The sequence below is a fragment of the Melampsora larici-populina genome (genome assembly GCF_000204055.1).
Source record: "Melampsora larici-populina 98AG31 unplaced genomic scaffold MELLAscaffold_3, whole genome shotgun sequence".
In the NCBI taxonomy this organism is placed as follows: Eukaryota; Fungi; Basidiomycota; class Pucciniomycetes; order Pucciniales; family Melampsoraceae; genus Melampsora; species Melampsora laricis-populina.
In genome coordinates, this window is record NW_006768767.1 from 441,318 (window position 1) to 469,233 (window position 27,916).

At 38.5% G+C, this 27,916-nt stretch overlaps 3 protein-coding genes across 3 annotated transcripts; 1 reads left to right on the plus strand and 2 right to left on the minus strand.

Annotated features, from left to right (window-relative positions):
• Positions 1-7,634: 7,634 nt before the first annotated feature.
• MELLADRAFT_102204 (uncharacterized protein) lies at positions 7,635-9,689 on the minus strand (the record flags this gene model as incomplete). The annotated part of the gene is made up of 10 exons (XM_007405352.1): positions 7,635-7,869; positions 7,942-8,056; positions 8,155-8,225; positions 8,332-8,352; positions 8,497-8,521; positions 8,714-8,794; positions 8,828-8,924; positions 9,002-9,075; positions 9,386-9,471; positions 9,598-9,689. 10 exons carry the CDS (start codon positions 9,687-9,689, stop codon positions 7,635-7,637), a joined length of 897 nt encoding a protein of 298 aa, XP_007405414.1.
• An 8,623-nt stretch (positions 9,690-18,312) lies between these two features.
• Positions 18,313-19,270, minus strand: MELLADRAFT_102205 (uncharacterized protein; the record flags this gene model as incomplete). The annotated part of the gene is made up of 2 exons (XM_007405351.1): positions 18,313-18,595; positions 19,164-19,270. 2 exons carry the CDS (start codon positions 19,268-19,270, stop codon positions 18,313-18,315), a joined length of 390 nt encoding a protein of 129 aa, XP_007405413.1.
• Positions 19,271-20,768: 1,498 nt separating this feature from the next.
• MELLADRAFT_90798 (uncharacterized protein) lies at positions 20,769-21,849 on the plus strand (the record flags this gene model as incomplete). The annotated part of the gene is made up of 2 exons (XM_007404897.1): positions 20,769-21,605; positions 21,670-21,849. The coding sequence occupies 2 exons, from the start codon at positions 20,769-20,771 to the stop codon at positions 21,847-21,849; spliced, it is 1,017 nt and encodes a 338-aa protein (XP_007404959.1).
• Positions 21,850-27,916: the final 6,067 nt, after the last annotated feature.

Genomic DNA, 27,916 nt, shown 5'->3' on the forward strand with positions numbered 1-27,916 from the left:
ACGAGCGCAGATACGATCATGCGTGCCCTGTTTTTCCTGAACAAGTCGTGTGATAGTTTCCACAGCGGTTACAGAAGGACCCAGGAATGCGCCTATAAAGGTATGAGATGTAAATTCCGACATTTTGTTGGCGAGGTTTTCGGGCACTAAACAACACATTTACAGCACCTACAGTAGTGCAAAATGTGCGTGAGATTGAATAATTTCATTCAAGCTAGGTTTCAAACTTTCAGCACCTATACTTCCTGAGACAATTGGATGTAACGGTCAAAAACAGCCTTAAAATTGAATGTTGGAATCTGGCCTTGAGACACGAATTTTTTTTGCACCAATCAATTTTCCACCAAAGTGAGAGAAGTTTAGAGCCTCAAATTAGACCCATTTTATCGCCCTAGTCCATGCACATCTTTTGAAGTGCTCTGGACCTTGAGACAAAGAGTGGTGGGTTGTGTAGAGCCGAAAAACTGGAAAACAGGCTTCTTCACATACCTCTATAGGCACATTCCTAGGACCTTTATCAGATTTATGAAATGTCTTCTATGAACGTAAAAAGAGCTCAATTGGGAAACAGAACTTTGTACCCGAGTCCAGTCCTTTGGATCTGGAAAGCTTGGGCTTCATGTGATCAATTTGTCAAGCTTTGGGCTGACGGTTCACAGCACAGTAGGGAGTTTCAAGTCAGAAATATCTTGTGAACCTTTTCAAAAAACGGACAATTTTTTTCAATTTTACGGTGTTTTTTTTTCTGTAAATATATGCTCAACAGCATTGGGGACACCTTTTTAGGTGTCCTGATTTTTTTCAATTTACGGTATACTTTGCAACATCAGACAACTTGTTGGACTGTAAAATACTGTCAGCCCTTGAGCTTTTGCAGAGCAAAAGCCAATAGAACTGCACTATAAATAATGTATATATAGCATTACAATTTCATATTACCAAAACACACCTTGCGTCTAGTTTCAAAGACAAAAATAATAAACATTTTTTACTTCTAAAAAACATTAAAACAATAAGGAAAAACTTATAAATCTTGCGTCTAAGTATCAAAGACAAAAACCACCTCATAAAGTTGTTTATCTTTGGAAAGTAAAAGATTAGAAAATAATACATTACTACACAAGTAATTCAATTGAAACATCAACCCAAGCCCAGATTCCCAAAAGGAATCATTCAATAAGATTAATAAATCACAGCAACAATAAACATTATGAAACGAGAACCCTCTACGAAGCAATCAAAATACTTGACCAAATGCGTCCAGACCACAAATAGGCCACAGACAACTAAATGGAAACCTCGCAGAAGCAGAACCACAAGCGGACCATTTGAGAACCAAAGGTAACCTAACACAACCACAAGTTAAGCATAATACGAGAAACATATAAATAGAGAGTTATCCCCCTGAGAAAGAAAGGACTCACCTTCTTTCACTACAACAAAAATCTAGAACAGATTTAAAGAAGAGTCAATTTTTAGTCACTATCATCATTGAAAAACCACTCCTCAAAATAGTTACTCAAAGAGATCTCTAGTAGGCAAACCCTTACCTTTCCCTTCTTCTATCAACTATCCTCTTCTTGAAGTTCCTTCTAGTATAACTTTGAAAGTTCCTCTACTACTCCTAGCCATAGGGTAGACATCCTTGGACACGCACCATTGGTTCTGCAGCTCAAAGTTGACAGAATCCCTGTGTCTTGTAACACAGGCATTTGTTGGAATAATTCCTTTGAAAGAACTCCCGGCTCAGAGATTGACCTACTCTACTCTGTATTCCTACAGTGGGCCGTGGCTATTTGTTATAATATCATTGTTAACGGCATTTTGAATATTAACATAGTGATTACTGTTTATCATTGCAGGAACATAAATTAATCTACTATCTTACGGATCCAGTAAGATACTTGTCAGGACTTGAAAGTGAGTAATCTAGACTGCTCACCTTCCTTAGCTATAGCCACCCTGACAAATACCAATTGGTGGGTTTCAAGTTCAAAATTTTCATATGATTTTTTAAAAATTCAGTAAGGTTTTATACAACACTGTAAAATGTTAAATTTGACTGTTGTAGTATTGAAATCTCAACAAGAGCTTTACAACACCTAAGAAGGGATAATCTACTAATGTGAGAATAGTAGAAGTTGCCTAAAGACTGCCTTTTTCAAAGAAACCAGCACAAGGGCACTTGCTAACCACTTTGTGATAGCAGATAATAAGATAATAGGGACTAGAGAGATGTTCTCAATACTTGTGATAAGTATTATTCCAGTTTTAAGAGCAAAGAAGTCACAAAAAAATATCAATTACTAGCAATACCATTGTAAGTATTATTCCCGAAGAGACTTATAGTCTTAAAGACACGTAAATAAATTTCTCCTTGCTTTGAAGGGGCTGATTTAAGTGAACTCGGTACAAATGTAGTAAAAAATGATGATTTATAACACTAAAACAAAGGTATAAGATGCAGAAAAGGGAACAACAATCCCAAAATCATCCGACATTATATATATTAATGTGTAAAAACTCCTACAATGGTCAACAGCCCCAAAAACCAATCCATTTCAAACAAAAAAACCTACAAACCATGTAATGACACAATGTAACAATCTTGTTATAATATATGATGTACTTTACACAGCCAAAAGTGATCAATGACGTAGTTGAATGATGTACAGCACTTCTTATGATGAATACAGGTGATTTTTTCCTTGTAAACTGGCTGAAAACTTCTTTGTGAAGTGACGGGTTTTTCCAAATGATGTCCAATTTTGGATTACTAAAGTGCATCTTGTAGAGCTGGTGATACTGATCAATAATTGGCGCCATATCAGGTACTTTTTATAAGTAATGGATGAGTTATTGAGCTATGAAGTTAAGGTTTTATATGTAAATGTTGTTACATGTATGGATGTAAGTGTAACGTTCAAAATCCACACCAGTTTCTTATTTCCCTTATCAATTCTTTCACACACGTCTGTTACTAATGGTTTAAAGGTTGTACATTATGTAATCCCCCCTTTCACAATGAATCAGCTATCCAAGATCCAATCCTTATGTCATTTGATATATGTAATAAGCTGAAAACCTCTATTTTTGACAAAATTCACCCATTTTCACCACTTTACACAGCTATTGCTCCTACTCTCTTGATCCTGCAATGTTAAATCATTATGTATAGCCTTAAAACTTCCGGAAAATCCTCTTGGCAACCTTAAATATTACCAACACCACCATTACATATGTAAACTACCTGTAAAACCCATGTTTACCAACTTTGAAAAAGTCCAGTTTTCTCAATAACTTTTACTACTCCTTATCACCCATCAATATTAAAGTCGTTGATGTATAATATAATGCTTTTGTTTCATGTTATAACCTCACAAAACCCATAAACCTAATATTACTACCCTAAAAAACAATTCCAAGTCTGTATACCAATATTTTCAAATCCTCTCATGTTTTTTTGTTTCTTTTCTCTTTAGAATCTTTCGTTCAATAATTCATACTGATCTCAATAAGTTGTTTGAAATGAATTTCCTCATAATTATACAATGTGCAATGTATAAGCCTAAAGGATCTTCTATTGATCAGGTTCCATCAATTTTGAGTTTTCCTTTATGCTGAACTTTTCCAATAACTAGGTAAATAACCTATGATTATTTTTCTTTGATTGATCCCATAAATTGATCACCACACCTTTTGTAAAAAACATATGTTGTATGACCATAAACATTAAAGGAGGACTATCAATTTGAACAAAACTGGACAAAACTCCTTACCAGCATGAAAATTTGATAGTTTTGATTACTTAATGTTTCTGACTCTTTATGATGGTACATAGTCCCAATGACAGCTTTGACTTGGCTTGCCAGTCATAACTCATTTTCCGAATACCACCTGATTGAAGATTTTTTATAGTATTTACTTCATCAATCTTCTTCTCTTTCAAAACAAACTCAATCCACTCCTCATTCTCAATCTCAACCTAAACCTCAACCAACGTAAGTCTTTTCTTTCAAACTTGGATTATCTTTAATCAAACTAATCCGATCACTTTCTTATCCATTTTGAATTGTTGTCATCTATAGTCCTCAAACTTGTTCTACACAGGTAACGGTTACTTCAGCATCAATACATCAAAGTTGATCATTTGGTTAACTTTTGTATAATTCATTTTTCTTCAACAGGTTCCAAGTTCACCTGTTGAACTTGATACATCCTCACAGGCTCCCGCAAGACAAGCCAGAAGAGAAGACCGTACTTGGAGAAGTAAGCCTATATAGAACGGGTCATTGACAACTTGAAAGAAATTGAGGAGGAAGGATACTCCACAGACGATTCTTTGTCTCCCGCGGACTCTTCTGATCTTCTAGCTGCATCAAAATCTTTGGTTGCGTCATCCAAGGCGATTTTGGCAGATACGACTAACCCGGAATTTCTATCACCGACCAATTCAGACCCTATCTCTGATCGGTTGCTTCGGAATTCAGCGCTCGTTCAGGTTTGGGAATTCTGAGTTGGAACAATGCAATCTCTACTTTGTACTGCATCGCTTCCTACAATTGCCAATAGGACATAGGAAAACCCAATTAAACAAACCACATTTTCGAAACCAGTGCACAGATTCGCTTTTCCTCTAAGTCATGTTGATGGGGTTTCATTGCTTGATTTGGTCTCTATCTTGCATATTTGATCTTTTCCACATTACCAACTGCAATGGTCAAATAGTCAGAAGAATTTGCCATCGATCAACTCCATATTTCTCATTCAAGCATTTAAAGATTGTACATCATGAATGTGAACAAGTTACAACTCAGAATCGATGAACAAACTTTTACATCGATGGGACTATACAAATCGATCCCAGCCTTTGAAAATCTTTAGCCATTTTGACTGATTCATCTTGATTGCTTTCTTCACCTAGCAACCATCATCATGATCATGATTTCGATTTCGATTTTGGACCCTCTTCGCTTCTCCTTGTTGACCCTAGGTGAGTTCTTTCTTTGTTTATGAGTATTTCTGATTCGATTCAGACAGCTTGATCTATCTCTCTGTAACCCCATTCACATTCGTTAACACGATTTCCTTTTTTTCTCTTTTATGAGGTGTTGAACGCTCAAATGTTTGCCAATATTAGACCGTGTTGTTTGAACCCCTTATGACGATGTTAACTTGGTACTGATTGGCGAGAAAGCTGGGTAAGGACATCTGGGAATTAAACATGAGGTACGTTTGTTTATCTTTCTATGATGCTTCTTTGATCAAAAATCCTGAATGATGGGGAAATTAATCAAGGGACCCTCAAAGCAGATCAATCGATCAAATCCAAGTTCTCCAATAAAGTGTTTAAACTCTCAATTGATCTCACTTACTACTTCTACGTTGCTAGGTATTCCAATTTCATCAAAATCACCAACTGGAACTAAACATTCTGAATCTTCAGATCTAATCATTGGAGACCTTGAAGCAAATTGTTTCCAATATCATCATGGCTTTCCTTCAACTGAGACCACCAAATCAAAACCAGTGGAGAAGTTGATTTTGATTCCTATCACCTCAATGGTGGTCATTCTATCAGGTGTTCATCTTTTCAACTCCAAACTCCAAACTCTCATTCATTCTTGAATGCAACCTCTAATCTCAACTGTTCTTTTTCTCATTATCAATCATCTTATTTACAAACAGAGCTGTCAGTTTTCATTCGATCAATGATTTATATCTCCTACCTGGATTTCCTATCATCAGAGGTGCTTCAGCTGTCACTCTTAACAAACATACATTTTATAATTTAACTCAAGTAACAGATATAATGATGCATACACTCAGTTCCACTTTTGTCAGATATAGAACAATACTAGCATCTTAGCGGCAGGCGCCGCTGTTGTTAAAACAAAACTGAACACATCCCTTTTAGAACAGACAAAAGCATGACTTGAACACTTGGCAAAATGACATTTAATCAATCATTACAGCGTGCATCCAAGAACAGAACAAACTTGGCACAACACAGGTCACGAGGGCCTAAACACAAATTAGGTGATATGTGATTGCACAACCAATTTTGAGCAAGATGGATGAGTTGGATTTGAAAAGAAATCTTCATAAAAATTAAATTTACATTCTGTCTGATAAATCAACTTATTTGGAATAATTCTTTGATCCAATCCGACTTCTGTGCCTTCTTAAATGACTTACAACTTGGGAGGGGAATGGTCATGTTGTCAGTAGATTTGGAAAGGTTTGTCCTGCTTCTAGGGCTTACTTGAAACAAGCATCAATTAACAAGGAGAAGATTGTGGTTAAACGTAGGAAGTAAAATCATCAGATTGGCAGTTGTTTCAACTTTTGCTACAAATTCTTTTTGATCACACTATTGATTCTTCAATGTCAATGTCGATGAAATAATATTGATGAAAGCTTGCAAAATCATCACCTTGCAATGTTTCATGGTTATATAATTTTGGAGATTGGGAATTGAGTGACAATAGCATCTTGCACCTGATAACGGTTTATCAGGTTTTTCAAATTTATCAGAAGGGATGAAGCAAAGAATTTATAGAATTAATGTATTAAACAAGTCAAACTATTCAGATTATAATGATAATATTGATCATCATTCAAACCTATAGAGATTATCAAGTTCATTGAGAATTGTTGGTTGGGTAATGAATATTTCATGTGGTTTATAAATCCAGTTCAACTTCAATCTTGTCCTGATGTACTACATCTTCATGTCTCTGTTGAAACTCAAGGTTGGTTGGTCAGAATGGCAAATTTGATTACTTTAGAAAAAATCATTCAATTATTTTGTTATTTATCCAATGAAGGAGGGGAATGCTAAATGGTTTTCTCACAAAGAACACAACTTGGTACTTGTAATTTGATATTTACTGCTATTTTTTCTATTTTTTCTTTTGATATAGTAGGAAATAAAGAGTGAAGGAAAGGTAGAAATCAACTTTTTATACAAAAAAAGGTCAAAGAAACCAAATTATATAAGTGGATTTCCCTGGATTCTTTTTTCATTTATTATGCTTCTTCCTCATTCACACTACGAGAAAACACAAAATAAACAAATTTCAGTTCAACCTTGGTTGTTTTTTGTAAAATTTGAATAACTTATATCTGACCTTTCTGAAATAAATGAAATTGGTGCAAATTCTTCATCTCAATCAGTAACCACCAAGAATTAAATCTGGATGTAAAATTAATCTATCACATTCTTGAATCATCAGATTTTCAATTGGAATTCCATCTTCGATCCGTTCAAGCACTACTTCCAAAAAAAATAATTAAAGTACATGTTTATAAAACTTTAAATCTTACATAAATATAAGAACAAACTTCACATTTTGGATTAGGCTCATCTATTGAACCTGATAATTAAATGATTGATCTGACGTTTTTGTATACCATGGTCTACTTGACTTATTTAAATTTGAATTTTTGGTTAAGATTTGTTTAGCTTGAGAAATTATAAGTGCCGAGATTGCTGAGTTTGTTGTGGCTATTGCTGCAATTTATTTTTGTGTAAAAGTATTGAACACGAGAATAAGTAATTATAAAATTAGACCAAATGATGATAGGATTTTAAAGAAATTCTTACAATGTTTCCAGCCATTTCCAAGTACCTAAGCGTCCAAATAAGCCAAAAAATGTTGTAAGTCAAAGATCTTGTAAGAACAATGAATAGAAAAGACAATCACACCTTTAACTTCAAAGCGTGTTCTAAGAGGGATTCCAAAAAGATGAGCTCTAAGATTTTCAGCAGCAGTAACCAAATCTGATGCATTATCATTATGTATATCCCATGTTAATGGTTCATTATCTGAACTTGATTTCATTTGTTCACCAAGTTTCATAAGACTGATAAATCAAATGAATCATCAATTTAGATTGATGTATTGATACATCTTTTTTTAGTAAATAAACTCTTACCTAGAACAAAATAAGTTGAGAGAATCTAACAAATCCAAAACTTGTTGATACTTTAATTCATTTGTAGATTTTGAAGTTTGATTGGTTTGTACAACAAGATGTTTAGATTGATTAACTAATAAATCAATATCTAATGGACTTAGTTTATTTGGATCATGAGTTTTTGCATATTTTGTTTATAAACTTGTCAAAAATCTTTTTTAATGATTCTACTTTTGATGATCCAGTCTTCTTGGTTTCTTTTGTTTCTTGAATTTTGATTCTGTAGTTGTCTAATACTTTTACTGATTTTTTTCAAATGAATCACCCATAACTTTATCAGTCAGAATATAAGAAGTTACTTTGAAAGATTTTGGAGAAAAGTTTAAGGAAGGGTTTAAATGAGCTTACCACTTTCTCAATTCTTCAAAGCTTTGTGTAATTCATTTCCATCATTCTCATCATCAGCACCAAAAAAATGACTGTCAAGAAACCCCCATGAGCCCCCACACAATCAATCAAATTGAATCTTGTCTTTTTTTACTTCATTTGTTCAATTTATAAAGATTTACTTACCCAAATAAATAATTTTTAGCCCAAACTATACAATGGACTGGTGTACAAGGTGTTGATCAAATTGTACAAACTGGAAAAGTTTTAGGTGTTGGTTTTGGTTGACAATTGTAACATGCCATTTATGTCTTTTAAAATAAAAAAACAACAATTAAACTAAAACAAGTTAATTTATGAGTTATTAGTCAAAAAGAAAGGTTTGCAATAGGTTGAAGTTGACCAGCATCCCTATCTGGATCACTTTTGATTGTAGGTACATCAGAAGCTACACATAACTTATTTCTTCTTGCTGTTAAATTATCTAATTCATCCACAAGTAAATCAAATGGCTTACAAAAATTCACAGTTGAATATTCTGGAATTGATATATTGGCTTGAAAGACTTTGATTTTGACTGATGGATTAAAATTTATTGCTGTTTCTTTTGCTAGCTATAAAAGAAAATAAGAAATCGATCATTAGGGGGTTAGCCTTTTGGTTTCTTGGAGAGGCTTTGGGATTGACTTACAATTGCTTTTGGTCTTTTGACGTGTTTTTTTTGAAATAAGAATTGTCTATTCAAATTAGAACTCTCAATCATATCTAAATCAATCTAGAAAAAAACACCCAAACCATCAACTTTTCTCATCTTTGATCAAAATTAGTGGTTTTTGATTCTTTGACTCGCAATTGTAATATCTTCAAATGAACAATTTTTTTGATAATCCACAATCATGTCCACCAGCACCAATGGCTAAGATTTTAGTTCATTTAATTTGATTAAAAAATAGATAAAAATATCCGTAACAATTAGTTTCTGATTGTTTCAATATATGGAATGAGAAGAGTAAAGTGGAGTACCAACGGATAACTTTTGTTTGCTTCTTAATCATGTTAATCAAATCTCTCTCACTTTGGTGAGGAAACTCAACAGCATAAACTGTACCAGTAGGTCCGACTACATCACCCTCATGACTAAAACTTGTTCTACTTGCTGCACTAAGATGAAGAACTTTCTTTCCCGCAGCATTTCAAACATCATCAAAACCACCTACATACCAGCTGCTAATTTTGATCGGAAAGGATTCCATACTCAATATCAAGTCTTTTCGGAGTTGAGTTTACGCTTTGTCTTGGATGGTTGATCGGGCTGCCATAATGATCACGACTACAACGTTGACCATCACCTCGATAATTTCAACCATAAAACTGTTCATGATAGCTGTATCCAAAACAAAAAGAAAAAACAAATCAGACTTGAGATTTGTAGAATGAGATTATAAACGGAAATAGAGTAGAGTGTGATCACATTCAACAGCAAAAAAGTTGGCATTTTAGAAACTTCAATAGTTCTTCTAATGGTTCCATCTAGATCCATCGTTCTGGAAGTTTTTAAACCATTCATCAATCCATCAAGTTCATCTACTGATAATCCTCCATCATTTGTTACTATCTTAAACTATTCGTTAATTCTTTTCGGTGGTTGTAAATTATAACGACTTCTATAAATTGATTTAAATGATTTGTAATCAGTCGATTGTGCTTCTGATATTTTCTTCATCTGGATCTTACCGATTTCAATTCAGTTTGATATTGATGTGGTGGTAAGATACGATCAGATGGTGAAGTTTCCAATGAAGTTATAATTGATTTAATTGAAAGAGGGTGACTTGATCATAAACTAAAGAGTTGATGAAAGATCCAAGTTGAGATGATCAAGAATCCTTTAATTGATCTTCTTGATTTAAGTTTACCTGGTAATGTTATAGTCATTAATGAGAAGAGCTCGGTCTACTAATCATGATGATGACTTGGTTTTTTCTGTTGATTCATCTCCTACTCAATCGAGTTGGTTGGGTTAACGATGTAAGGCAAAAAATGTCATTTGTTTGATAGGAGATTTTTATGAAGATGATACTTTTGATTGTTAAATAGGTAGGTGGGGATAAGAGTCTGATTCAAATTAAGTTCATTTCGGTCATGATGATTTGATTGAGCTACAGACCAGTGAGGTAGTGATTGAGCTTCAAAGGATAGTGCGACGACTACCTTCATATTTGTGTTCAGAAACTTCCAGTGGGGAAATCACATCAGTATTTGTTGTAGTATGTTACAAGATGCAGGAGGAAATGAGATCTTACGTAGGAAATTGTTGATTGAACCACCAAGGATAGTAGTGGTGATGAAGGTAGGTAACACCCGGATCACACAAGGGTTATGGGTTGAATTTGTTGGAGGCGTTTAGTGGGGAATTGTTTCTACACAACATTGTCAAAAGTCTTTGTTTTGCAGCAAAACCACAAGTTAGCACGCAAACCCATTATACATAAGGACAGCGGTCAAAGGCCATGATTTATCAACTCACCTGATTTGTATGTTGAAAAGAAACATACACTACACCAAATGTAATCTTTACCGGGCGGTAAAGAAAACTACTGACATAGAAAAGTCCTGAGGCAACAGGAAGAGATCTAAAAATCTGAAAAAATATGAACCTTGTTCCTAGATGTTGGGGCGTCATGATGAGTATTTTTTTGTATTTTACACACAGATATTGGTTTATGTACTAACAATAAACGCTGTTAATCATCAAAAACTCACATGTAACAATATCCTGAAATTCTGGGTCATAGAGTATGAAGACAATATTTTGTGGTCTAAAAACTTCAATAACTTTGCAATTCTGCTCCAAATAACTCGATTTATGGTTCATTCAAAAGCTGAACTATTCTCCTTCTTACTTCATAATGTTAGTAAGGTGCTATCTAGTCACTTAAACACTCTACATATGTTCAGACAGTTCTGCATGAATAGCTCTGTAGGATCTTTTTTAGACCAGCTACAGATGTGATGTCTCAATGAAAAATGTAGAGGAAAGGCTCACCTTTTTAATGCACTTCAAATCGAGTGATTTGATTCAGAACTGCAAAAGTTATTGATGTTTGAAGATTTCAAAATTCTGTCTTCAAAGTCAAGGGCCAAATTTCAGGTATTGTTACAGGTCGATTTTTGATGATTCACAGCCTTTATTGTTAGTACATTAACCAATATCTGTTTGTAAAATACAAAAAAATACTCGTCATGACGCCCCAACATCTAGGAACAAGGTGCATATTTTTTCAGATTTTTAGCTCTCTTCCTGTTGCCTCAGGACTTTTCTATGTCGATAGTTTTCTTTACCGCCCGGTAAAGATGACATTTTGTGTAGTGATAGCTGAAATGAACACTTACTGAAGAATGTTAGACCGAATGTTGTTGTCTTGAATTCAGTTGAGATTGCTGGAAAGGTAGGTGAAAGGTTATGACAAACAGGATGAATGGATCCATAAGTTGAACCTACAGTGCTGATCAAATCAAAAGTTTTTATCAAATATGACAATGAGTGATATCGAATTGAAGCAAGAGTTCATGTGATGATGGTTTTAGTATTTTGTTCAGTGATGGTTGAATTGGTTGAGGATCTGATTGGATTAGAGTCAATGACACGTTCCAAACTTAAGCTCGTCGTTATCAAAAATCAAACCTCAACGTTGTGGTGAGCAAGATCTCTACTTAGGCAAAAAATTTAAAAATTATGTGAAAATTCGAGTTTTTGGTCAAAGGCACTATTATTATTGAAGTTATTAGTAATCAAGGCTATCATAGTTGATTTATAATCTTCATTTCATTATCTTTCAAATCATATATTTACATAAGCAACTGATAAGAACATTTAAGAGTAAAAGAAAAATTCGAAAAGATCAATAAAAATAGTAAAAGAGTGAAAATCAAATTAAGAGAATTAGTAAGAAGAGATTTGAGGAAGAAGAACATTTAGTTTGGATCTTTGGGAATGGAAACTGTTATGAAAAGAATGAAAGAATAAGAAGAATATTAAGAAAGTTGGAGAAAAATTCGAAAATATGGGTATGAAAGTTTGGAAAATGGTTTTTAGCTTATTATTAGAAGAGATATTGGTTCAGGAAGGTTTTATTGTGAAAGAGAAGGATCACATTAGTCATCAGCAACTTTAATCATGAGGATCGATAAGGGAGGTGTGAAGTTATTCAAGAAAAGGGAAATTTCGAAGAAAGGTACTATGGTATTAATTCCTGTGTAGTGATGTCATTGATGGATTGATTGCGCCAAGAGTTTTTCAGAAGGATTTTAATGCTGTGTGATTGATTGGAGTGCTGTGGAATGATCTTTTGATAGAAGGAAAATCATTATTAGACGTGAAAATAGTCAAAATTCATCAAAAATGGGAGTTTTCAGTTAATTACATATGGTAAAACTTGTCAGAATTGGGTGTGTGATAGTTCATTCGACGCAGTATCATTGGTTTCATAATGTACAACCTTTGAATCATTAGTAGCGGAGGAGTAGTGAAAAAGTTATAAGGCAACAAAGAAACTGGAGTGAATTTTGAATTTGGAGGTTACATGTGACATTCCATCTCGTACACTTCCCGAGACGGGTTGTTTATGTGGTCTTTTGGCTTTTATCTTTCTTTGCCTATATCTATTCTCACTTCTTTTATCTTCATATAAACTTTGTTCTTTTTTGTTTGCTTTTGTTTTTATCGAGATTCTTTTATCTCATTCCTCTCTTTCAGGCAATCGCTACTAAGCTATATCTTTATCTTGATAAAGTTCTAGCTCGGTTGTGGGGGGGGGCCGGAGGCCGTGGAGTGCCTGTCAGCAAGGTTTTCTCCTCCGCTCTCAGGACGATGTCGTCCTGAGCCTCGGCGAAAACCTTTCTACGACATCGGCTCTGAGGCTCCTCTGTGTAGTCTTTTGTATTGTATCAATTGTATTACATACGCTTTCACTCCTTCTTAGATCATCTTCCCCCTCAAACCCCGTTATCAACTACTTTTTATATCACAAACTTGATTATCCGCTTGTATTTGAAATTCAATTGTCGATCTTTCCCCAATTCAATTTAACTTTATTTTAAAGTTTCCTATTGGGGACATTTTAAACTTCAGTACTCGACAGATCATTCATTTAGGATGAAAGTTTTCTGCTCACCTTGACTTCCCATCAATTTCCTGCTCGTTTCCTCTCTTTCTTTTCCATTCCTGTCTCTTCCCCCTTCCGCTCTCGGTTGTTCTCTCTTTCTTTCCTTCTCCTTGTTTCTCTCTCTTCTTCTTCTTTCTCTTTACTTCTTTCCTCGTTCAGTTTCTTATAGTTTTCGTACATATCTAATTTTTTCCACCACTCTTTTGTCTCCTTCTTTTCTTGCTGTGTATATTTCCGTAAGTACAGCTCATACGCTTTAGATTCCCAACGGCCGATTGCCATTATCTCTTTCAATGGCCTCTTATCGTTCCATCTTATCGTTGCACCTCCTACTCTAAAGGAGTGGCCTGATAGCTTTTCGCCTCCGTTATGTTTACTCCAAACTCTTCTAAATATCCCCATCAGCTTCCGTTTTGTTAGCACGCTCCTAGTTCCGTTCTTCTCTAAATAGGAGAATAAAGGGTTGTTTGGGCCGGTTCTGTTGTCTGCTACTAATCTTTGGATTGCACCGATCGGGTCTAGAAGTGAGTGTTGCAGTACCAACTTCAAATATTGAATCTGTCCCGGGGCTGCTGTTTTCGCTTTGTGAATGGCGATGGTTACGCTTCCATAATCCCCTGACCACCTCATGTCGTTTCTTTTTGGTAGTCGTTTCTTACTGTTGTCTGATACCAATTCTCCTAACCTAGCCATGCCCCAAAAAGCCACTAAAGCGATTGTCAATGCCAGCTGGTCTCTTCTGTCTTCCGTCGATAGTTCTTGTAGCAGTTGTACTAGGTGCTTCAGCATGACCGGTTTCTTCTGTTCTTTATCCGACAACCTTAACGCAGCTTCTGCTACTTTTGATGATTTCAACAGCACCTTCAACTTTAACGGCTCGTACCTTGGGTATACCTCGTCGTGAAACAGGTGCCAACATTTTATTCCCGTGAGGTATTTTTTAATCGTTTCTACTTCTATCTCGTGCTGATCTTCTTTCCCTTTCTCCTCTTCCGCCTTCTTCCCAGCCCATACTACGAACTTGTACAATCTTTTTCTCGTTAATGGTAGCACCTCTTTCCTATCGTACCCTTTTGCGGCTGCAAATTTTAGTAATTTTCCAACTCCGCTACTATAATTACTTAAAGTTGATTGCGCCCATCCGCCAGACATCATGTGAGTTTGTACCTCATTTCCTTTCCATTTAATCTCCCCTTCCGCGTTTTGAAGAAAATGTGTGATTTTTGATTCTTTTATCACTGACATTATGCGGTCTCTAACAGTTGGTCTAGGTCGTTTGGGAGTATCAGCTCTAATCGGTTATGTACTTTGAGGTTTCCTAATTTCCCTCTCGACAGAGGATCGGCTTCGTTATCGTTCGACTCTACCCTTACGCCTGTGATGTCGCACTGTAGCTCTAAAAGTAGGTCTTGTATGATTTTGAGTTCGTTGTTCACTGCCTCCTCTTTAGACTTTCGTTTTTGGATGGCTGACTCTGCTGTCGTGTTGTCTGTTAGTACGATGAAATTTCTCCCCTTCGTGTCCATCAGTTTATCAATCATCAACAATCCTATTTGTATCGCCGCGAATTCGGCCCACGCTATGTTGCGACACGTCTCGTCTTCTTCTAGGTTTCCGCTCTCCCATTGCTGTTTCAGTTTATACCTCGTCCATCTTTCGCCTATCCTCACTCCTATTCCGAAACCTGTGCTTGCGTCACCGACCCAGCCTACGTCTTCTGGAGCTGGCGTTGGCACTATTCGTCGCAGCTCGAAGGTTGTCAGGGCTCGGAGCCATCGTTCTAGGTCCAGCTTTGCCTTCCTAGAGATCCTCCTTTTCGCGTTGGTCTTCTTCCATACTTTAAGCCAACTGTACAGTCCTCTGATATGTGCCTTCATGTGAGGTAAAAGGTAAACTATGTGAGCTATCTTCCCTATCAGCTGTTCTGCCTCCGTCTTTTTCCACACTTTATCTGGCTCTAGCATTTCTCTTATCGACTCTATCCTTTCTTGTAGCTTCTCGTCCGGGAGTCTCACGGTTTTGTCTCGTCCATTGAAAATGAATCCGAGATATTTTTGTTCGTCCGCAAAATCTTGCAGCTTTTTCCCGTTAGTCTTAACTCCCATTGAGTCGCTCAGTGTTACCACATCTTGTAAAAGTAAGTCACTTCCTTCTTCTTTCACTATCATGTTGTCGTTGTAGTATTTAAAGCTCAACAAGAGCTTTACAACACCTAAGAAGGGATAATCTACTACGTGTAATATAGTAGAAGTTGCCTAAAGACTGCCTTCTTCAAAGAAACCAGCACAAGGGCACTTGCTGACCACTTTGTGATAACAGAGAAATAGATAAGGCACCAGAGAAATAAAGCAATACTGTTGTTAAGTATTATTCCCAGATTTTAAGCGCAAAAAAAAAGTCACACACTATGTTTATTGCTAGCAATACTGTTGTAAGTATTATTCCCAATTAGACTTGTAGTCTTTAACACACGTAAATAAATTTCTCCTTGCTTTGAAGGGGCGGATTTAAGTGATCTTAGTACAAATATAGTAAATAAATGATGATTTATAACACTACAACAAAGGTATAAGATGCAGAAAAGGGCGCTACAATCCCAAATTCATCAAGGAGTACTTATATCCAAATGTAACAATCTTTACAACAGTCAACAGCCTCAAAAACCAATCAAATCCGCCTAAATAACCCTAAAAACCATGTAATGACGCAATGTAATGATTTTGTTACTAATGTATGATGTAATTTTCACAGCCAAAAGTGATCAATGACGCAATGATGTAATGTACAGCACTTCTTAAGATGAATACAGGTGATTTTTTCCTTGTAAACTAGCTGAAACCCAATTTTTGAGATTACGATTTTTTTCAGATGTGCTCCAATTTTTGATTACTAAAGTGGATCTTGTAGCCCACGTGTTACTGATCATTTCTGACACCTATAAGACCTATTTCTGATGAGTGATGAGTAAGATATTGAGTTGTGAAGTTAAGGTTTTTGGTGTTACATGTGTCTTGTGACTGTAAATTCGAGATTCACGCCAATTTCTTATTTCCCTTATAACTTTTTACATACACCTCCGTTACTAATGATTTAAAGGTTGTACATTATGTAATCCACTCTTCTGCGTTGAATGAGCCATCTACCAACTTATTCTGACGTCATTTGACATATGTAATTAGCTGAAAACCTCCATTTTCGCCGATTTTCACCTATTTTCTTCACTTTTCACACCTACTACTCTCTTTTCCTTGCTCATGTAATATGACATCATCTTCTATAACCTTAAAAATCCCGGAAAATCCTCTTGGCAACCTTAATTTCTACTACTACCACCATTACATATGTAAACTACACGCCTAACCCTTGTTTACCAACTTCGAAAAAGTACCTTCCTGCTAATAACTTCTGTTTCCCCTTATCAACCTTGAATATTAAAATTGTTCCTGTATAATAAACTGTTGTTCTTTCATATTCTAACCTTATAAAACCCATAACTTAATTATAAATAAGCTAAAAACCATTTTCCAACTTTTACACCTATATTTTCGAATTTTTCTTATGTTTTTTTCTTTCTTTCATTTTGTAATCTGTTTGTTAATAGTTTATACTTATCTTGATAAGTTTGTTTGAATGATAAAATGATGTAAATATTAAACTATATGTAATATAATTGATGTAATTCAAAATTCGATGTTTTGATTTTTTGATTGGTCTCATATTTTGATTACCACATCGTCTACCCATCTGAAGATGCGGTCCACCTTTAATAGCGTTTGAATAATTTTTCTCCAGACGTCTGCCATTTTACCAAAAGTTCCGCAACCGGCAACACCTCCGAAAGGGACACAAGTATCGATCCAGATCATGCCGTCAAAATCTTTGATGGTGAGATACTTCCACTCTAACAACATTACCGCTGCCTGCCTATAGGCCTTTTCCCAGTCGAAGATTGCTAACAGTAACACTTTCCCGTGATTCTCTCTAAAATATCTTGCCACAGCTTCGAAGTCGTCCCAGGAGGTATCGAAATTGTGTTTGTCTACCATGGAGTTCACCGATGGTAAGTCGTGTTTCATAACTGGGTAGGATAAATCGTTGATCATGCGTAGAGTCCCGTCGTTGTTAACTACGCTTCCCATCGGGTTAGATCTGAAGAAACCCCATCTTCGGTATACTTCCTCTTTTGTGAATGGGCCGAATATCCTTCCGGCGGCTTTCTCATTGCGAAGGTTTTTCATTATCTTCTCTCTTACTGCTAGGGCGGAAGCGTGATTGTCTGGTGTGTACCACCTCATATTTGGTAAAGTATGCTGTGGTATTCCTTGAGTGAAACTGTGTTTTAAACCTTCTATAACTTCTCTCCCTTCTGCTCCTAGGTCACATTTTTCAACTAACTCCTCCCACCTCCCTATTATCATTTGGCACTTAACTTCGGTTGGCCATCTTGGATGTTTCCCGAGGGACGATTCTGTCTTTTGTTCCGTCTCGGGTTTTGAACGTTCCGTTTCGCCGGTTTTGGGTCTTTTTTCTTTACGGATTACAGGTTCTCCATGTACAACCTGCCTGCTCACGAACCAAGGGAAAGGGTTGGGGTAGGAAGGCGGTGGGATAGCAAAAAAGGTATGTCAGGACTCTCAATCTTATATTGGACGCTGCCTTTTTTCATTTCTTATGATTAATTGTGTTAGGGGAGGAAGCTTTTATTCTAGAGACATGAGTGGAGCAATGTGAAAGACAGGTGGGTTTCTTGAAACGCATGGATGGATCGGATGCAAAAGAAAAGAAAAGAAAAAACAACAATATCGAGGACTTTTTTAGAACAACTGTGTCTTCTAACTCACTTCTGTGCGGTACTGCTCGTGCTTGCTTTTGCTCCCAAACTTTTATCAAAACTCCCTGGTCCTATTTTAGGACGGTCTCCTGTCCCGTTTGATCCCCTGCCTCTTCCGAATCCTCCTCCATAACCTCCTCCATAGCTTCCTCCAAAACTTCCTCCAAAATTACCACCAAAACCATTCCCAAAATTTCCTGAACCTCTACTCGATCCTCTCCATGGTTGTTGAGTGAAATTTCCTCTTCCTCTCATTTCTCCTCTTCCTCTGCCTCTCCCACCGTTAAAGCTACTTCCGGCAAAGTTCGTGCTCGAATGATTGTTTGAGCTCGCTAGATGTGATACAACCCTGGGCCAGCAACGCAGGTGTTGCGTGTTGCGCTGCGCCTGCGTTGCGGTTTTTCTGACCGCAGCGCAACATAGAATCAAGTTCTAGGTTGCGGCCTGACCCGCAGCGCAACATCATTTGTCAAATCGATGGATTTTTTGGGCCGCAACAACATTTGTTGCGTTGCTGCCCAAAAATAATCACAGTTCGGCGTTTTTTTGGCGCTGTTGCGCCTGTTGCGTTGCGCGACGGTCAAGGCGCCGCGCAACCTGACCTCACCATTTGTTGTTGCGGTACTTACCGCAGCGCAGCATGTAATTCAGGTTTGTGCTGCGTGTTGCGGAGCAACGCACCAAAAAACACTCGTGTTGCGGTGCGTTGCGTTGCTGGCACAGGGTTGTGTGATACCAGCCTTCCTCCTGTTACCGCCTGGATTTGGGCGTCTGGGTTTGCGGCTGCTAGATCCCAACCGACGTGATACTTCCCTGTCCATGGGCATACATGTTCCATTGCACCTCCTATCACGTACGGGTTGTCTGGGTAGATGTTGTCGTTGTTGGCTTTCGAGTCTGCTAACGCTTGCTCCCACAGTTCCTCGTTCTTTGTGCCGACGTCGGAAAGTAGTCCGTTAGGCATCAGGTGGCTCCACACATTAGTCCGATGTAGAATATCGTATCGAAATGCCGGTGCCCAAGCTTGATGGACTTTCGACTTTAAACTCAGCACGATTTTCTTATGTGCTTCTAGTCTCAACGCTATGTCTTCTCGGTCGTATAGCTCTCTCCAATACTGCACACATAAATCGAAGGAGTCCGACCATTGTAAGTAAGACTGTCGCCATTCATTTGTCACTCGTAAACCGGTGTATCTGATGACGTCTGTGCATTGTTTCGCTGGGGCAGTTCGTGTCGTCATGTGAGCTTTATCTGCCAACAGCCAGGTCGTGTCGAAGACCGTCAATGGGATGTAACCAAAACACGCTTCCATTTTCGCGTTCCAGAAGGGTGAGAGTTCCGTGAGATTATGGGTCAAGACTCACCTCGTGAACCTCGGCACCTCGGCCCCGAACCGAGGAAAACGGGTACCGTATCCTCGGAGCGGCTCCGTACATAAGCGGCAGATGCATTTGAGATGCCTCAGATGCCTCTGAAGCCATCCCCGAGCATGCCAAGTCCGCTTGCACAAGCCAACACAACTGTCTACACATGTTTAACAACACCACACCCACATGTGTAGGTAAGTGACACAACACGGTAGCTTGAGTTAACTACACACACACGTACATCTTGTACACACGTACACACACTTGTGTGGCACATGATAGAACATACGCACACAAACGTGTGAATGGCTGTGACACAATACGGTCACCTACACTGAGTACATACCTAAGTCCATGCTGTACACACCCATGCACACATGTGTGTGTCATGTGTAAGACTGTGTGTCTGATGTGTGACACGGACTGACACCCATTTTTCCTAAACCTAACTCCATCACCAAGTCTGATCTAGGTTTTCACTCATCACACAACAACCGAACAATCAAACACAACAACCCACACCATCGAACACCTCACCAATCCCTACACCGCCCGAATCGAACACATACCTCAAACCAGTGGCACATCGGTCTGGAATTGACGTTGGTGAGTCCAGTCTATTTTCAAACTCACTTCTGATTGAATTTACTTACGCTTTCAAACTTGATTTCATTGAACAACTACAATTTTCAATCTTTTTTTCTTCTTTCCATTAATCCTTTCAAACCATCGAATGGCGGATTCAAGAACCAAATTGATTTGTTAACCCTTGCCGGCTGAAATACCACGGTACGTCCAATCACTCTTCTTCTTTTGACTTTCAGATCGATCGTACTTACCATATCTTCCTCACTCATCCCCACATCAAACACAACATCTCACACATCTTCTCACAACACATCACACAACTTTCGAACTCCAACACAATTCTATATCTTCCTCACTCATCCCCACATCAAACACAACATCTCACACATCTTCTCACAACACATCACACAACTTTTGAACTCCAACACAATTCTTTTCATTTCTTCGCCTTTATCATTACAAACCCATCTCATACCCGACTCGATCGATTCATTCAGACTCACAATGACTGAAATTTCACCACCTGAGGCTAGAGCTGGCTTCAAAACTCGACTTCATGCCACCCTGTATATTCAGGAACACACCAACAATAATGGCTTCCGTGCAACCATCAAGGATTCTAGGCCGAAATGGGTACAATTCAAATGTTATCTAGGACCGACTCGACACAAGGAGACAACTTCAAATGCGAATACCAAAACGTGTGAATTTCTTGTCACCACTAAACTCGATTCTTCAAAAGGAACTTGGTATTTTACAATTCAAAACGCAAATCACAATCATGAAGCTGATTTCAATATACACAAGCATGATCTTTCAATTATACATGACGCCATCCGCCTAGAAGAAGAAAAAAAACTTCAAAACAACATAACACCTCAAATTCATTCAGGACAACTCCTTATACCTCATATCCAATCAGCACAACCAACAACTTCTGCGATCCCAACAACTTCTGTGATTCCAACAACTTCTGCGATCCCAACAACTTCTGTGATTCCAACAACTTCTGCGATCCCAACCACTTCTGCGATCACTACCCCGCTGCTTATACTTCAATACCAAGCTCTGCAGCAGCAAATGCAAGCTCTGCCGATCCAGTCTCAAGCCTTTCTACTGACTCGGTTCCTTTCCGAATGCCAGCTTGCTGCTGGACTCGCTGGCACAGCCTCAACTACGATTGTCACACCTCTCCCTCCTAATCCTCTCTCCGAAATCTTGAATACCACATCCCAAGCTTCAACAACTCCAAACGCTTCAAATCGATCTAATGATGAAGACACACAAGATTTGCAATCTTTGAACAAGTCACCCATCAGATCTATTCCGGAACAAAGCTTGGTAAGTTTTTTCAGACATGATTCATCGTATTTTATGCTTACTATGTCTTGATCTGACTTCTTAGCATAATACCAAGAATCGAGAAAGCCCAGACTCGAAAAGTGAAGAATCGAATGGAAACAATGACCAGGACCAGGAGCCGCAAATTTTGGAAGAGGAAGAAGGACATCATTTTTTGACCGAAGAAGAAAACCCTGAAGAGAAAAGCTTCAGCTTCGGAGGCCCCAAAGCCGACACACGATAACCAGTCTACGAGTCCAATAACAACAAGGGCTCAAAGCCAGGCTCAAGTTACCCGAAAATCAAGCAGGACATCTAAAAATAAAGAAAATGTAAGAGATCAAATCATAACTCCATGAATATCATCAACTAACTCCGTGTGTTCACTCTAGGATCAACCAAAGGTGAAAAAAGCTCGGACACAAAACAACCATCAAGTTAGTTTCCAAGTTCCATATTCATCACTCGTCTTAACTAATTGAATCATCAGCTTACTTTGCACCACAAAGCCTCCAAACCAAGATCGAAGTCGCAGGCAAAGCCGAAGCTAACTCAATACGAACAAAAGGTGATGGAACGCATAAAGAACATGTCAAAAGAAAACCAGGCAGTAGTCAAAGTAGGTTCCTTGCTTGCTTCCTTTCTTAGTTTATGAGAAGAGACACAATCTATACAAGCAACTTTCCTGATTTGATATTATGATTCACCTTGCAGAGATGGGATTGTGTCAAGACTCTCCCCATTAAATTGTTCCCTTTCATCAAAACCGCTGTTAACCCACCAGCCAAAGGTCTCTGTACCTTTGGCGCAATTGCGGCACAACTTGGTCGAAGTGTTCACGAGGCCCCGATGGTAAGGCGTGAAATGCTTGCAGAAGTCCAAAAACGCCTCCCTTGGTATACGAAACACCTTCCGACGCTGGTATCTGAGCCATTTGACATCAAGAAGATTCTCTCGATTCTTGAAAACACCAACTTAGTAGTAGGCCGGGAGTTTTACTACCCGATTCCTGGAGGCTGCTGTATTATAGCAAATACTTACGAACGACCAGTCATATCTTACTCAGATATTGCCCAATACTCTGCGACTTTCTTACCACTTTTCACTTCACCGGAAAAAGAAAAAGATGCCGAGCCAATCATTCTGGGAATGATTGATAACTGCCACTGTATATCACTCTCACTGGATATCCGACCTGACCTCCCAATCCCTCATATACAATCTGAGTGGTTCAAATTACGGGAAGACATTGCTATTGGATGGGAGGAAAGGTTTCTAGGTAATATCAAGGTCTTCAATGAATGGCGCCGAAGTGAGAACAATAAGATTGATTGGTCCAAAGCCCGTCAAATTGATCTTCAATCCGGCTCTTCTGATTTGTCTGAGCCTGAATATTGAGTAATTTTTTTTTCTATTGGGACCATTGAAATAAGATACCCTATCATTGTGTCTTCATGTTCTCTTCTTGTCTCACCTTTCAAAAAAAAACTTTGTCTTCTTGATTCTGGTATTTACTTGATTAAATATTCTTAATTTCAAAATGTTCAAATTTTTGGAAGAAACTCTTCTCACTCTTGATTTAAATGGTGTTAGGTATTATGACACAACCGTAAAAGTAGTGACACGGTGCGCACAACTGCTGTGTCACAAATGTCAAAGCTGTGACACAGCTCGCACAACTGGTGTGTCACAGCTGTAAAAAATGTGACGCGGTGCGCACAACCTCTGTGTCACAACCGTAAAAGTTGTGACACACCAGCTGTGCGCACTGTCTCACAGCTGTGTAAGTTGTTACACGGGGCGCACAGCTGCTGTGTCACAACTTTTACGCCTGTGGCACAATTGTAAAAGTTGTGACACAGCAGTTGCAACTGTCGAAGTTGTGACACGTTGCGCACAGCTCATGTGTCACAACTTTTACGGGTGTGACACAATTGTAGAAGTTGTGACACAGCAGTTGTAACTGTAAAAGTTGTGACAGATGAGCACAACTGCTGTGTCACAACTTTTACGGTTGTGACACAACTGTACCAGTTGTGACACGGCTGTAGCAACTGTAAAAGTTGTGACACGGTGCGCACAACGGCTGTGTCACAACTTATACGGTTGTGACACAATTGTCAAAGCTGTGACACGGCAGTTGCAACTGTAAAAGTTGTGACACGGTGCGCACAACTGCTGTGTCACAACTTTTACGGTTGTGACACAATTGTAAAAGTTGTGACACAGCAGTTGCAACTGTAAAAGTTGTGACACAGCGCGCACAGCTGCTGTGCCACGACTTTTACAGTTGTGACACGCCACCCACAACTTCTTCCTCACAGCTGTAAGCTGTGAGGCCATCAGCCATCCACCGGTACCGGTCTCAACCTCTGAGATGTACCGGTACACCTATTTGTTAGGTTTCAACATGGATATGTCACGGGTTGAGACCTGACAACGTACCGCGCCATTTGTACCGGTACCAATTCACTATCACCAAACGAAACCTAACAACCGGTACCACGGAATTTGTACCGGTAGCAATGCTCCATCTGGCCATCTGGCTCAGTCTTTCGCCCTCTACACGCCTCAACCACCGTCATACCTCCCGATACAACGATTCCGACGCCTTATCCACCTCAAACTCCTCAATCAGGTCACCATTGAACATCTCATCTTCAAATCAACGCAAGAAAACATCAAATCGAATGCTTTACATACCTTTCGATTCTTAAATTGACCTTTATCCTCGAGTTTTAACATCAAACAGTCTTTCCAACATTCTTCCCTCACTTTCATCGATCGTTCGTTCAAAAGACATCAAACCTGTTAAAATTTAGTCGTGGTTGCTTGATCAGAGTGTTGTTGGCCTCCGGCTACGATCCATCTGGTCATACGGCTCGCTATCCTTCTAATTACAGATCTTACAATCCTTCGCTTCCTTTCTTCATTCAGTCATCTGTTAGAGTAAGCAGCACACCACCACACTCTCAAAACCTTATCGTCATATACTTATGATCATTGCTTACTTTCATCATAGTTCAACATGTCACGTCAAAAAAGAAGGCAAAGAGCCGATAAGAATGGTTACCAGAAAAAAAACTTCAAGTCTAAAACGTCACCATCTGCAGTCAAGCGACGAACTGAACGATGGAAGGCTTACTACGACTTAGGCCGAATCTATCCTCGAAGGCATACTCGCCGCACTGAAATCAAAGCTAGACTTACCAAGGAGCTTGGACTTCCTCCCAATACTCTCTTTATATTCCGATGGAGTAGGAATAGTGATCACTATCTTATTGATCGACCTCCGATCATGATCAACTCTGGAACAGTTGCTGTCATCAATGCAGCAGATCTCTCGCTCGTTTTGGTTGTTCGATGCACCAAGTTTGAAGATCTCACTCCCTCAGACCGTGCGGCGTTTGATGAAGCGATCTCAACAACTTACAAGACAGCACATGCTCGATGGAAGTGTTTGACTAATAGGGCCACTAAGAGACTTCAAGAGGCAGGTATCTTTTGGGGCTGGATGGGATGTGCGGGATGGAGGGGGGGAACTGACCTAGACCTTTCAGCTGGTCAGTTAATTTGGATTCCTTATCTACTTCAATGAAGCTTGCTGAATCATCACAATAGCACCTTATTCTCTCAATGATTTTACTTCTTCGAAGGTCGACCGTATTGATGATGACCGACAAAGAATGGCCAAATTCCACAAGATCCGCGATTTCCTGGCTGAACGCTTTGGTTCATTAGCTTTTTCCATCTTCATATCAAACCTTCAGCTTGGGTTTGATGCCAAGGTACCCGGTTTTGACGATCTAAAGTGGCAAGATACGCCTAACGGGAAGGTCTTTGCTTCCAACATGGCAATTTCAGCTGATGGCTTTTTCAACAATCCTCATCAAGATGGCGACTACACCCAGTACGCATATGGAATCAACTGCCTGATCGATCGTGAAACTGGAATTCCTCATCAGGTGGAAGGATCTCCTCGTAAGGGATCAATATGTGGAGCTATGTTTATCATGGAGGAGTTTGACATTGTGGTAGACCTGGATCCATTGGATGGTCTGTACGAAACTGTATGGGATACTAAGGTGAGTGTTAAGTGTATAATAAATAATAAAATGGTCCCTAACTTGAGCCTTGCACCAGGTCGAACATCACACATCTCAATCGATCACATACAATGAATATGGAGAAGAAATACATCCTACAAAGTGCCGCATTACCCGGTACGGCTCCTCATGTCAGATTTCACAGACCCTAGTTGACCGTATTTCACTACTTGAAAAAGACAGAGATCAAGAGGGCATGTCTTCAAGTGAGTGGGAGGCGTACCGTAAATCACGTGTGAAGGCTTATGAACAGGAAACTGCCTTCAAAGAAGTACGTGCCATGGCTATTGAGGGAATACGTAAAGAGAAGGCTAAGTTGAAAAGGGAGGCTAAGATAATGGCACTTTTTAAAGCTCCCAATCCTAAAGGAAAATCTAGTCTTACTTAAATTTTTTGTTTGTCTCTATCTTAATGGAATCTCATTCTTACGCCTTGAGATATTTCATTAAATGCAACTTGAGAGTGACACAATAGTGAGAAAAGTGTGACACCACACTTCTTGTTGTGACACACATTGTCCCAATGTGTGTCACACATGTGTTTGTGAGAGACGCATATGTGTGATCAATGTGACACACATATTTACATTTGTGAGTGACACACAAGTGTAATCATGTGTGGCACTACACCGTCAGAGTAGGTTCAACGTATCCCTGATTGTATGTAGGTTTTTACATACTGGGATAATGAGTTGTGTGGAAGACAGTCAGGTGAATGTATCACTGATACGTGATTTCAGGATGTTGTTTAAACATAACATTTTTGTATGTGACATTTTGGAGAATGTGAATGTGTGATTGAGTTCCTTGAGCTTGATTATCCCGTAGATACAAAAATATGAGTGGTGTGGAAGACAGTAGTCAAGTGTTGGTGTTGGGTTGGCTTTTGGTTTACTGGATGCCACATACGTGTTTCCAGGATGTTTTACACACATACCTTTTGTGTATGTAAACTTTTGGTGAATGTGATTCCATTGGAATCAGAAACCTGGTTTACCCCCTGGACAACACTACAACCATGTCTAGCAGTTGTGAAAGACAGTGATGTGTAAAAACCATCCTGAATATGTGATTTCAGGATGGTTTTTACACATAACTTTTTTGTGTGTAAACTTTTGGTGGAGGTGATTGCGCCATTGGATTCAGAGGCCTTTATTACCCCCTAGACAACATCCCAACCTTGTCTAGTAGTTGTGTGGAAGACAGTCAAGTGTTTGATTGTCATTTGGTACACTGGATGACTCATACGTGAATTTAAAAGGTTTTTTTACACATAACTTTTTTGTGTGTAAACTTTTGGTGGAGGTGATTGCGCCATTGGATTCAGAGGCCTTTATTACCCCCTAGACAACATCCCAACCTTGTCTAGTAGTGGTGTGGAAGACAGTCAAGTGTTTGATTGTTATTTGGTACAGTGGTTGACTGATACGTGATTTCAGGATGTTTTTTACACATAACTTTTTTGTATGTAGACTTTTAGTGAATGTGATTGGACCATTGGATTCAGAGGCCTTTATTACCCCCTAGACAACATCCCAACCTTGTCTAGTAGTTGTGTGGAAGACAGTCAAGTGTTTGATTGTCATTTGGTCCAGTGGTTGACTGATACGTGATTTCAGGATGTTTTTTACACACAACTTTTTTGTGTGTAAACTTTTGGTGGAGGTGATTGCACCATTGGATTCAGTGACATTGATTACCCCCTAGACAACATCCCAACCATGTCTAGTAGTGGTGTGGAAGACAGTCAAGTGTTTGATTGTCATTTGGTACACTGGATGACTGATCACTACCAGCATAAAGTAATTTTCCCAAGTAAAAAATGAATACATTTAGAGCAAAAAATGATTGAAAATGCAGTTTATCAGCATTAAATCAGCATTAAATCAGCATTATTCAGCATTAAATGAGCATTTTTGATTAAAAATGCATTAAATGTAATCATTTTTTCCTTGGGAAAAATACCTTTTGCTGGGAGTGGATACGTGTTTTCAGGCTATTTTTTACACATAACTTTTTTGTGTGTAAACTTTTGGGGGAGGTGATTGCGCCATTGGATTCAGAGGCCTTGATTACCCCCTAGACAACATCCCACACTTATCTAGTAGTGGCGTGGAAGACAGGCAAGTTGTTGTTTGTCATTTGGTTCACTGGATGACTCATACGTGATTTCAGAAGAGTTATGACCTGCCTGTCTTCCACGCCA